Source organism: Oryctolagus cuniculus, chromosome 3 (assembly GCF_964237555.1).
Source record: "Oryctolagus cuniculus chromosome 3, mOryCun1.1, whole genome shotgun sequence".
In the NCBI taxonomy this organism is placed as follows: domain Eukaryota; kingdom Metazoa; phylum Chordata; class Mammalia; order Lagomorpha; family Leporidae; genus Oryctolagus; species Oryctolagus cuniculus.
The window spans coordinates 73,121,824-73,135,260 of NC_091434.1; the positions used below are offsets into that span (position 1 = coordinate 73,121,824).

Consider the following 13,437-nt stretch of genomic DNA (forward strand, 5'->3'; position numbering starts at 1 on the left):
AAATCTAAGCAAAACAGAAAACGAGAAGTGGACTGACCATATGAGCTAGCAATCCCACACCACTGGGTATACATCCAAAAGACACAAGATCTCTGTATCAAAACAGATGCCTGTTTTACCATGTTCATTGCAGTATTATTCATAATAGCCAAAATATGGACTCAACCAAGGTGTCTATCATCAGATGAATGGATAAAGAAAATGTGGTATATATAGACAATGAAATATTTTTCAGCATAAAAAAAATGAAACCTGTCATGTGTAGCAGAATGGTTGGATGTGGAGGCACCCTGTTGAGTGAAATAAGCCAGAACCAAAAGCCAAAAAAAAAAAAGATTTGTGATCAGAAATCCACTGTATTTATGAGAATACATTTTACTAAGACAGTGAGTTCCCATATACTACTCACCTGATTTCCCTACTGTTGGTTTTGTATGTTACTCTGATACACATCACAGCTCAGACATTAGTACTACTTCATACCTATTAACCAAACCTCTGAATTTATTCGGATTTCACTAGTTTTTCCACTGTTTCTTTTTTCTATTTAGGATCCAATTCAAGATTAAACATTGAATTAGCTACAGTTTGTTTTTTAATAGAAAATGAGATTATGCATAGTTCTATGAAAAATTGGGAGACAGATGTTGTCTCTTCTTTCATTCGAAGATATTTGTCTCGCTTCTCTCCTATCCCAGATCCCTGCTGAGGTCTTTCTCCAGGGAAGTGTCCAGCACTATTGTATGTTTTTTCTCCCTTTCCCATCAAAACACCCATTTTCTCAAATGACCTTCTTATAGCAAACTATTGAAAAAAAAAATGTGATACATGTGCAGGTACTGTCGATGAATGACAGCTGCTTAATGTGTTATTTTTCTTGGAAGTGTTCAATTTAAAAGTATATACTCAAAATGCTATGCCCTAATCCCAAAGAGTGAGTACACGGTGGTGACATTTGAGGGACTACAGTGTTAGTTGGGGCTGGTCTTTTTATTACATGCAGGGTACACACGACAGTGGATTGCAGTGTGTATGTGGAGTTCCAGCCCCTAGTCCAGTTGCATTGCTTCCGTCTTGATGACTGAACAGTGCATGGAAGAGACAGTGTCTCCTCTGAGAAAATGTCACTAAGATTTTTTGGATGCCCCTGTCTTTGACTAAAGGTGGAACGTGCTATAAGTGGTCTCTGGTTGTATCTGTAATGTCAATTCAGACTGTGAAATCAGTTCGAGGGAAAGATTCTTTGCAAGAGGCATTTGGTTTAGATCCTGACTCTCTGGCTCATTGATGGACACACGTTGGTGGTTTTTCTCACATAATCATCCCCCCCCAACGTTTTATTATGAATATTTTCAAAAATACACCATTATTCAGACATTTTGCAGTGAACACTGTAAGTTCATCGCTGGCTTCTGTTACTGTGCTTGCTCTATCACCAAGGTACCCATTTCTTCATGTCTGCAAATGGCAGACATCGGCACACTTCTATTACTTCAGTACTAACATAGTTATTTTTAAAGAAGCACACAGAGAGTAAGAATTCTACACTCTTAAACTTTAGCTAACTCTTGCCACAAAGGTTTTCTGATAATTTCTGATTATTTTAGAACTGATGGTAAGTTTAGAAGCAGGAGACCCCTTTTCTTTCATTTTCGTCGATGTTGCTCTGAGTTCTTTGTCTTTCAAGTTGTACTCCAGGGCAGAGTTCACAGAAGCAGGGCTTGAGGAAAAAATAATTTGGGTATCCCACTAGGGACTGTTTTCTTACTTTGAGAGAAAAAAATAACCTAACGTTTTGGTGTTCCTACTGGGGAAATACTCTTTTAACACCCAGTAACCCTGCTATGTTTTCAAAATGCAATAAATAATTGTTGAAAGTAATGATTGAAAGGATGGGATTTACTAACCCTAACATCATTTCATTAAAGTTCTCGTAACTTTTTTTGTTAAAGATTTTATGTATTTATTTGAGAGGAAGAGTTACAGAGAGAGGGAGAGACAGAGAGAAAGGTCTTCCATCTGCTGTTTCACTTCCCGAATGGCCACAACGGCCGGAGCCAGGTGGATCCGAAGCCAGGAGCCAGGAGTTCCTTCCAGATCTCCTAGGCAGCTGCAGGGGCCCAAGCACTTAGGCCATCTTCTACTGCTTTCCCAGGCCATAAACAGAGAGCTAGATCAGAAGTGGAGCATCCGGGACATGAACTGGTGCCTGTATGGGATGCCTGCGCCACAGGTGGAGGCTTAGCCTATTACGCCACAGCGCCAGCCCCAAGGTTCCCTTAACTTTAGATGGAATTATGCAGCAAGGAAAAATGGTCCTAGGACATCTATCTGGACCAAGTTTAAATTACTGAATAATTTAAGTCTGTTTCTCACATCATCTCAGTGGTTCCCTAAAAGCATAATGATCATCCAGGGATGTTGTCAAAGATGCAGATTCTCTACCATCTCCATGTCTGGGTGTGGCCCAGGAGTCTTTAATGCATGTGCTGGTGATTGCACTGCAGTGGTCAAAGGCTCCCCTTTGGGGAACTACAGCTTTAAGATCCTTTGAAAATTATTGTCTCTGAAAACAGGGACCTCCGTGATCAGGATGTCCCCTCGCAGCCTCGGTGAGAGCTGTTAACGGTGACTCTCTCCACAGGTGGCGGTGAATGCAGGCGGCATCCCCGAGCAGATCCAGTCCCTCTCCGTGCGCGACTCTCAGGTATGCGCCTCTGCTGGCGATTTGTTTCTGAGCTGCTCTGTAGACGGATCTTTTGAAAAACCCAGCATTTCAGAAAGGTAGACCATTTCAGGGCAGTACCTTCCCATCAGGGGGCATGAGAGCTCCCTTTTTCGATAGACATGGGGAAAGAGCGCTGTTTCTGTTGACTGTGCTTTACAGGAAGCGATAGGTGCGGGAGCAAGGGTTGATGAACGGACCACTTCTGAAGTTGCTGGTCCTGTGGAAAATAAGCAAAGCAAATCAAGTGACTCCACTCTGCTATGTCCCAGGCCCCCAACACTGCAGTTAATTGATACTTTGCTTTTTTCATTCCTGGTTAGATTTCTGTAGCCTCTTTTCATAATTCTTTCATCATTGAATTTGATGAGCCAATTCATGTCTACAACTTGCTTTGTAGAAACAACAGCCCAGTGGTTGTGAAATGCATTCATAGTGGCTTATTTACAAAAGTTACGGTTCAGTCGATGGGTGCTGTGAGTCATGTTGGGTTTGAATGGAAGATGCTGAGCAATCCAAGGGAAGGACTGTGGACCCAGTGCCGTACCATGGGCTCACATTCCAGCTTGCTGTACAGTGAATGATTTTATTCTCCAAATGATTACATCATGTATCACCAGCCATAGGATTATATGTTTTCTGAACATGCACACTCCATTTAAATTCTTTTTGACTTGACCAGATCTTTGTTTTATAAAATAGCTAAATATTGGGGAACTGAGTAGAGGGATGGGATTTCATTGTTGCCGGAAGCCCGCTGAGGTCAGACAGCTATGTCCTGGGCCATGTTTGATGGCTGAGAAAGCAAAGCCTTGCAGAGGTTAAATGGGTCACTCAGGGTCCCACCACTGGTCAGCAACTGAACCAGAATTCAGTTTAGGTCTTTACACTGTATTGGCAACCCAGTAAGAGACCTTGAGATGAACTGCAGGGATTGGCTGAGTGACCCACTTACAGCAGAAATCCGGAATAACTCTGGGTGAGAAAGTAAAGACCGTAAAGGAAGCAGGAAAAGGGATGAGGAAAATGAGTATTCTATGTAAAATGTTTTATTGTGTGTGGCCCACTTTCATGTATATGAATTAAGTCTCCTGGGAACCACTGAAACAAATGTGGCTCTCATTTTGTAAATGGGAAAGTAAGCTCAGCAAATGCCTCACCCAGGTTTCCACAGCTGGTCAAGGACAGAGCCAAGTCTTGATCTGAGATCTCTTATTTTCCCTGTTCCAACAAGGTCTACTCATGTCCAGGGATTCCTCCTAGGGTAGAGCCAGTAAGCATGTAACCACTAAGTATTTGTGGTTGATAATCTATGTTCAAAAATGTTGCCTAATCTGCTGGGTTCCACCTCCCTGTGCATCTTAAGGTTGCCAGGATCCACCCTTTGTTCATCAGCAAGGCCTAGTGAGTGACAGCTCATTGCTCAGTGAAGGGGCCACTGAGCCTCTTTGGGACAGCAGCTCACGCCAGCTGTTCCTGGAATGCATCCTGCAGCCAGGCTTCCTACGTGAGCTTTCATGTCCACAATTGTAATGGGAGATAGGCCTCATTTCAGCCTTCATATTGAGGAGTTTTGAAGCCAAACGCGACCTGAAGGTATGAAGAGCTAGTCTGGAAATTTCCAGAACAAAAAGATGTTTGTGCAAGATATATTGCAATTTTATTCTTTCCTTTCCCCCTAAAGTTGACAACTCATTTGCTGTCTTGTTTTTAAAGGGCCAACCCAACGCTAGTGAAGACTACAGAGAAGCTTCTTGTGCCGTGAACCTCGTCTTAAGATTAAGGTAGAGAATGCTGCTGTTCTGTTGTTTCTCCTGTGGTACAGTGCTCTGATCTCCTTCATTAACGTTTCATAATATTAACATTAAATAGAATCGTTCCCTTTTTTGATTTCCCCAAATAACCAGCTGTATTCCCATAACTAATTGCATTCTTCTAATTGCTTGCTCAAGAAGAATAGGAACAAAACGAACCATGTGAGTGTGTCTGCAGACTCTGTGTATCCTTCATTAAGTTTTTTTTTTCTTGCCTTTTCTTTCTTAGATTTTTTTTCCTTTTTTTTACCCTTTCCTTTTTCTACAGTGTAAGATCACAGTACGAGATTTTTAATGAGTTTCTTTCACACTTCACCAGTCAGTGTCTGACAGAAATAAACCAGGCATGCACTACAAGTTGCCCCTTCAGAACATTGTTCAGGGGCAGGTTTGATCAGACACTGCTGGAGAAATGACAGATACATTTTGAAAGAATGCTCTGTCTTCTAGGAAATGGATACAAATACAGTGCCTGACAGTGTGGTCCTTGTCCAGAGTCAAGTGAATGAAAGCCATCTCTATTTTAAGAATTTTTCTTTTTAAGATAAAAGTTCATCTTTGCAGACATTCCTTGTTAAGAATTTGGTATCCAAAGGAAAATTGCTTAAGCCTAATTGTAAACAGCTGAATTCATCAGCTCCGTCAGAACACTGTCATATTTTTGAAGGTATTTTTAGAAGAAATAATATGTGTATTCTCCTCCTGATAATCAACAAATGAAGCGTGTGGTTAATGGGTATTTTCTGAAGTGTAGCTGTAAAGCAGATTCATCTCCAAGGGTGGTTTCTAGCCCTCTGCATTGTCGTCTTCTGTCAGGTAGATTGTCCATCATCACAATCGCTCCTTACTTCTGATGGTCATTTACAGTCAGCAGAGCATTTTCACACACTTACCTGGGGAACTTAACAAAACCCCTTGGTGTGTTTTGATTCAGGGTTGATTCCCAGCCAAGAAGTGAAATGATGACAAAATTATTTTTTCTTATTTTAAAGTAGCTTTGCTTCTTATTTACAATTAGGGAATTTAAAATGATCATCAGAGAAGAAATAGCCCATTCCCTTTTTGTTTGACTTTGGAACCAGGTATATCTTTCATTTATTTTTCACTTGTGCAATTATTTATTCATTCCGTCAGCCAATATTTATGAGGAGGCCACTCTGTGCCAGGAGCTCTGCATGCTCAGTGTCCCTGAGACTCAGGGGTGATTGTGACCATGAGGTTGCAGTCCAGCCCACTGAGAATGCAGTGTTGGAAGTGACTTTCAGAGCCCAGAGTCCAATCTCCTTCATCCATGCAGACACTTGTCTTTAGTATTCCTGCTGGAGGATTTCTAGCCTCTGAGCTTGCTTCGGCTCACTTTTTGTTTGCCACGATCACCTCTTTGATACTGAAAAGCTTTAATTATTAGGTAGTTCTTCCTGAAAATTCAACCATGCTTGCTGTTCTGGGCTCTTGTGGGTTCCACTTCTGCCCTTTAGATGAAATCTCTGACTGCGTGAAAATCTCCTGAAGAGTGTTGAAAGATGCATAACTGGGCTATACCTCAGATACTGTTTTGCTCTAGGTACTAGAACAATATATAACAAATGCCTTTCCTCATTTTTCTGAGAGCCATTTGTCTCTTTGTAAGGTTTGTTCTTCTCTTTTCCTGGGAAAAATACTTCAAGTACCGTTAGTCTTATTTCACGTATGTGGTTTCTGTGTTGTCCTTGTAAGCCTGAGTCTTCACCTTTCTTAGCATTTCATCCACATCTGCTTTTCTTGTTTCTTCCCATAGGCCTAAGTTACTGTGCTTGTGAATTTGGGGCTTAGATCACTAGCTCATGAAGATGCTTCATGAAGAAAGGGTTCCATGTTCAAATAAAGTAGCACACACTGTTCGTCTATCTGTACACACACACACACACACACACACACCACTTTTTGGGAAATTACAAGGAACATTTAACATATCAAATCTCAACCTCCTAATGTAGTCTGAGCAGGCTGGAATACAATAGTAAAAACATGAGATTTTTTTTTTTTTAAGTTTATGTTCTATATTTCTCCTACATCAGTACAAATTTCCATTGCCTTTTGAAATATCCATGCATGTTGGTAAATCATTCAGCATGACTCAGCTGTCAAACAAAACAGCTGATTTCATTTTCCCATTTGAAGAGCTTCCAAGCCTAATTCTAAACTGCAACTCATGCTTTAAAACTGTAGGAATGATTTATTATTTATCACTGTAGCAAGTAACCTATTGGTTTTGAGTAGTTTCTTGCAATATGTCATATTAGTTGCACTGTTTGGATAGGTCACTTACCAATCCAATGAACCTTTCTTTTATTTTTTATCCAATAAATGATTAATGTGGTATGGGAGGACAGAATCTTCTGTCACTTTCTAGAAAATACTAATTTTCTAAATGACTTTCAGTAATTAACTTTCTTTGGTACAAACAAATCTGTTTAACCCTACTACCTTTTATTTATTAAAAATTTTTAATGTACATGGTTATGGGCTACAGCATGACATTTTAATCCAAGTCTGTGATGTTCAACAGTTCCCCTCTTTTGATGTCACTTTATGGTTGGAGGCTTAGAGCATCTCTCTTCCATTTGTTCATATAAATATGGCTGGTTATTATGGACTATAGCCTTCCTACTATGTTGCATAGCACTGGGAATGCATTCCTTTGATGTAACTCTGATTTTGTACCTTTGATCCAAACTCCCTCTATAACCTCCACTTATTTCATTCTCTATGAATCAGCGTTCTGTGTTCATGTCTTTTTGTTTGTATTATTAAGCTTTCACAAATGAGGGAAAATGTGGTTTGTATTTCTGTGTCTGACTTATTGCACTTATTATAATATCCTCCAATTCCATCGATGTTACTGCAAATGACAATATTTCATTCTTTTTTTAAATATCTGAATTGTGGCCGGCACTGCAGCTCAATAGGCTAATCCTCCGCCTGCAGTGCCGCACACCGGGTTCTAGTCCCGGTCGGGGTGCCGGATTCTGTCCCGGTTGCCCCTCTTCCAGGCCAGCTCTCTGCTGTGGCCCGGGAGTGCAGTGGAGGATGGCCCAAGTCCTTGGGCCTTGCACTCACATGGGAGACCAGGAAAAGCACCTGGCTCCTGGCTTCGGATCAGCATGGTGCGCCAGCCACAGGCGCCGGCCAAAGCGGCCATTGGAGGGTGAACCAATGGTAAAGGAAGACCTTTCTCTCTGTCTCTCTCTCTCATTGTCTACTCTGCCTGTCAAATACACACACACACACATATATATATATGAATTGTATTCTATTGTGTTTTCATACCACATTTTCTTTATCCATTCATCTGATGATGGATACCTTGGTTGATTCCATATCTTGGCTATTGTGAACAGAGCTGCAATAAGCATAGTGGATCAGGCACCTGTTTGATACAGTGGTTTCATGTTATTTGGATATATACTGAGTTGAGGGATTGCTGGATCATATGGCACATCTATTTGGGAATAGGAGAGTGAGGAGGAAGTGGGGTGAGAGTGTGGGAGGGAGGGCATGTATGGTGGGAAGAATCACTATGTAGAATCACTGTGTTCCTAAAATTTTATTTATGAAATGCATAAAGTTTGTATTCCTTAAATAAAAGGTTTCTGGGAAAAATAAATCTCCATACTGTTTTCTGTAGTGACTGTACTAATTTACATTGCCACCATCAGTATAAAAATATTTCTATTTCTCCATGTCCTCATCAGCATGTGTTATTTTCTGTTTTTTGATAATAGCCATTCTAACAGAGAGGAGGTGATTCTTCATGTGGTTTGGATTTTAATTTTAATTTCTGTGATGGCTAGTGATACTGAACATATATTCCATATATTTGTTGGCCATTTGTAATTCATTTGATACGTGGCTATTGAGATCCTTTGATAATTTGTTAAATGGATTGGTTGTTTTTATTGTTGAGTTGTTTGAGTTCCTGATATATTCTGGATGTTAATCTTTGTTGGCTAATTAGCTTGCAAATATTTTCTCCCAATCTATCTTCACTCTATTGATTGTTTCCTTTGCTATGCAGAAGCTTCTAAGTTTGATATGAGCCCATTTGTCTAGTTTCGCTTTTGTTGCCTGTCGTTCCCCCTCTTCGCAGAGGAACGACACAGGACCCTGCGCTGTTCTTTCATCTGCTCGGCCCTCCCCGGGTTTGCTGCTGGTTCTTCGCGGGTTGGCTACCGTCCCTTCCACCTCCGTGGGAGGGCGGTTCCCCCTGCCACTTTCCCCACTTCCGCGGGGGAGCGGCACACCGCGGGCCGGCTCTCTCGGGGGCTGCACAGGTGTTGCACAGGTGTTCCTCAGGTGTTCCTGGTGCATGTTGTCTCTCTCCTCCTTTATAGTCCTCTTCCACCAATCCCAACTCTGCTACCCACACGCCGAGTACACTGCTCTCCTTCAATCAGGAGCAAGTCCTACAGTTTATTGGTTGAACTGGAGGCAGCTGTGTAGAAGCTGTTACTCCCTTCTCAGCGCCATATTGTGGGAAAGCAGATGCATAGAATAAGTCTTAATTCCATTAACAGTCTAGTCCGAGTTGCTCCCCACAGTTGCCTATGTCTTGGGGATCTTATCTCAACAATAATTACCTACACCAGTGTCTTGATGTGTTTCCTCCACATTTTGTACTAGCAGTTTCATTGTTTCAGGTTTTAAATTTATGTTTTTGGTCCATCCCAAGTTGGTTTTTGTATATGGTGAGAGGTGGAAGAACTAATTTCATTATTCTACATATTTATGTCTAGTTTTACCAGCAGTATTTGTTGAAGAGTCTGTGTTTTTTTTTCCCCCAATTTTTGGCACCTTTGTCAAAAATCAGTTGGCTGTTTGTACATGGATTAATTTCTGGATTTTCTATTCGGTTCCCTTTATTTCTGTGTTAGTTTCTATGAAACTAGCTGTGCTGATTTAAATACTTTAGCTTTGTAGTACATTTTGAAAGTATTGATGCCTCCAGCTTTTTCCAGCCTTTTTTCTCCTCGAGATTGCTTTGACTATTCTGGGTCTTTTGCACTTCCATCTGAGTTGTAGGATTTTTTTTTCCTAATTCTATAAAGAATGTCCTTGATGGATTACATTGACACTAAATTGCTTTAGGTAGTATGACCATTTCAACATTAACTCTTCCAATTTATAAGCAGGGAAAGTCTGCATTTTTGTGTCCTTCTTAATTACTTTCCTCGGTGTTTTACAGTTGTCATTGTGAGGATCTTTCACTTCTTTGGTTAAGTTTATTCCTAAATATTTAATTTTTTGTAGCCATTGTGAATAGGATTTCTTTATTGATTTTCATTTCAACAAGTTCATTTTTGGTGTACAAATACAGTACTTATTTTTGTGTACTTGTTTTGTGTCCTGTGATGTTACTGAATTGGTTTATTCCTTCTGCCAACTTTTTTGATGGAATACGTAACTTTTTCCACATACAAAATCATATCACCTGAAATATGGGTATTCTGATTTCCTCCTTTCCAATTTTGTTGCTCCTTTTTTCTTTCTCTTCCCTCATTGCTGTCGCTAATGTTTGCAATACTGTATTGACTAAGCATGGTAGAAGTGGACATTTTTCTCTTACTGACTAAGCATGGCAGAAGTGACATCCTTCTGTTGCTCCAGATCTCAGGGGAAATGCTGTCTGCTTTCCCTGCTGTGTTTCAGAGTCCTAACTATTCAGAAGGTTATCATGAAAGAATGCATTAACTGTGTTGCTGACATTCGGACATAACGTAGTACAGCATTTTCCTGTATCGACCTACACAGGAACACTTCAGAATAGTAGAGATGCATGTTAGTATGACTTAACATTCCATGAACACATGAAGACTCCTAATGGTTAGTGTCTTAGGCCGTCATAAAATATATCATAGACTTGGCCGACAAGGCTAACATTTATTTTCTGACATTTCCAGAGTCTAGAAATCTCAGATCATGGTATTGGCGTGGTTGGTTTCTGGTGAGGTTCCTCCTGCCTTGAAGATGGCTGTCTTCTCGCTGTGTGACCTCACTTGGTAGAGGGAGAGTGAAAGAAAACCCTCTGATGTCTCTTGGGTCTCACCCTCATGACCTCATCCTAACCACCTCACCCTCCCCAAGGTCTGAGCTCTGCAAAGCATCACTTTGGGAAGTCTACAAGCTCACAGGTCTCTCAGAGTACATCCTTAGACTCACCTCAGACAGAAGTTGGTCTTTTTGTACTTCAGTGTGAGAAATAACCTATGAAGGTTAAAAGTTAAATAGTATTGCATGTTTGTGATCACACTTTGCTAAAGTAAATGGAAATTGTTAAATACAAACATTCATTCCATAAATGTTTATTGAGCTCTTACCAAGTGCATGGCACTGCTCTAGGGCTATGGCGTAGAACTGGAGAAAAGACTTTTTACCTACAAGGAGCTTATACTCTACAGCCAGGAGAAGAAGAATTCAAATATTCCATTACGTATGTGACGTATGAGGCTACTCCAAAAACATGTGGGAAAAATGGAATGCAAAGTTATTTTGGTACAATTTTTTTTAAATCTATGCTTAGTCTCACTGTAATATGCATTACTATGAAAGTTTTGAAGATCCCTCTCAAATACCTGAATTTCAAGAATGTTTGCACAGGGTCAGGTGTTTGACCCAATGGTTAAGAAGCCTGCATTCCATATCTTCATTCTGAGTTCTAGTCCTGCCTTTCTGTCACCCATGTGACCTGGGTTGAATTCTTGACTCCTAGTTGTGGCCTTGCCCAGCACTAGCTTTTGTGTGCACTTAGGTACTGAATTAGCAGATAGGTAATATCTCTTCTGTCTTGTCTCTCTCAAATAAATAAAATAAATATTTTAAAATTACAAAAATCTTACCCCCTTTCCCATAAAATATTTTTCTGAACCAGAATAAACTTATCATTTAAATTCATTTTTCCACCAACCTTTTGAAGTATGCTTTTATTAAGTTAACTGAAGGAAGAGGTACATAGAAAGTAAGGAGCATGAGTGGGTGTTTGTTACAACAGTTGAGATGCTACTTGGGATACCTGAATCCCATATCAGACTGCCTGGTTGGAGTCCCAGCTCTGCTTCTTGATTCCAGCTTCCTGCTAAGGTTCACCCCCAGAGGCAGCAGTTAATGGCTCAAGTACTTGGCATCTATACCACCATGTGGTAGAGCTAAATTGTGTTGCAGGCTTGTGGCTTTAATCTGGCCCAGCCCTGGCTTTTCCTGGCATTTGGGAAGTAAAGCAGTGGATGGAATCTCTCTCTCTAACTATGTCTCTGCTTTTCAGGTAAAATGAAAATTAAAAGAAAACAGAAGACAGTGAAAATGATGTTATTCTGTAGCATAGGAAGTATATTAGATTTTGGTTTTTTTTATTTAAAAACTTAAGTATTTAAAGCAACACCCATTTACCTTGGTTTCCCACATGGGTGGCAGTGACCCAAGTACTTGGCCATTTTCCACTGCTTACTCAGGTGCATTAGCAGGGATCTAGATCAGAAGCAAAGCAGCTGAGACCCCAACCAGTGCTCAGATAATAGGATGATGGCATTGTAGGTGGTGGCTTAACCTGCCACACCACAATTTCTGTAGGTCTAGATTCGGGCACAGCTTATGCTCAGTGCTTCCTAAGGCTGAAATTAAGCCATGCTCATCTCGGGCTCAGGGTCCTCCTCCAAGCCTATGTGGGTTCTTGGCAGAATTTAGCTCCCTGTAGTTGAAAACAATGATGATTATCTCTGACAGGCCCCCAGGTGTACACACAGCCCCAAGGCCACATACCCATTTGCCTTTTCAAAGCAACTGGAGACCATCTCCCCTCCACTCTTTTTTTTTTTAAACTTTTATTTAATAAATATAAATTTCCCAAAGTACAGCTTTTGGATTACAGTGGCTTCCCCCCATCCATAACTTCCCTCCCACCCGCAACCCTCCCATCTCCTGCTCCTTCTCACATCCCATTCACATCAAGATTAATTTTCAATTATCTTTATATACAGACAATCAATTTAGTATATATTAAGTAAAGATTTCAACAGTTTGCACCCACACAGAAACACAAAATGTAAAGTACTGTTTGAGTACTAGTTATAGCATTAAGTCTCAATGTACAGCACATTAAGGACAGAGATCCTACATGAGGAGTAAGTTCACAGTGACTCCTGTTGTTGACTTTACAAACTGACACTCCTGTTTATGGCATCAGTAATCTCACTATGCACCACTCATGAGTTTCCAAGGCTGTGGAAGCCTTTTGAGTTCACCGACTCTTATCTTATTTAGACAAGGTCATAGTCAAAGTGGAAGTTCTCTCCTCCCTTCAGAGAAAGGTACCTCCTTCTTTGATGGCCCTGTTCTTTCCACTGGGATCTCACTCACAGAGATCTTTCATTTAGGTTTTGTTTGTTTGTTTGTTTTTTGCCAGAGTGTTTTGGCTTTCCATGCCTGAGATACTCTCATGGGCTTTTAAGCCAGATCCAAATGCCTTAAGGGCAGGTTCTGAGGCCAGAGTGCTGTTGAGGACATCTACCATTCTATGAGTCTGCTGTGTATCCTGCTTCCCATGTTGGATCATTCTTTCCTTTTTAATTCTATCAGTTAGTATTAGCAGACACTAGTCTTGTTTATGAGATCCCTTTGACTCCTAATCCTATCATTATGATCAGTTGTGAACTGAAACTGCTCAGTTTGACTAGTGAGATGGCATTGGTACATGCCACCTTGATGGGATTGAATTGGAATCCCCTACTAACTACCGTTTGGGGCAAGTCCGATTGAGCATGTGCCAAACTGCACATCTCTTCTCTCTCTTATTCCCACTCTTATATTTAACAGGGATCACTCAGTTAATTTTAAACACCTAAGAATAATTTTTTGTTAATTAAAGAG

The 13,437-nt window shown here is 40.6% G+C and overlaps 1 protein-coding gene across 2 annotated transcripts in view; it reads left to right on the top strand.

Moving 5' to 3' along the window:
- Positions 1-13,437, top strand: part of STK39 (serine/threonine kinase 39) — a 335,022-nt gene that overhangs the window by 206,378 nt on the left and 115,207 nt on the right. For both annotated transcript variants that reach the window (XM_051848534.2, XM_051848536.2), the window contains exons 13-14: positions 2,645-2,707; positions 4,442-4,509. In XM_051848534.2, the coding sequence (XP_051704494.1) occupies positions 2,645-2,707; positions 4,442-4,509 (131 nt within the window). The remainder of the gene's footprint in view (positions 1-2,644; positions 2,708-4,441; positions 4,510-13,437) is intronic.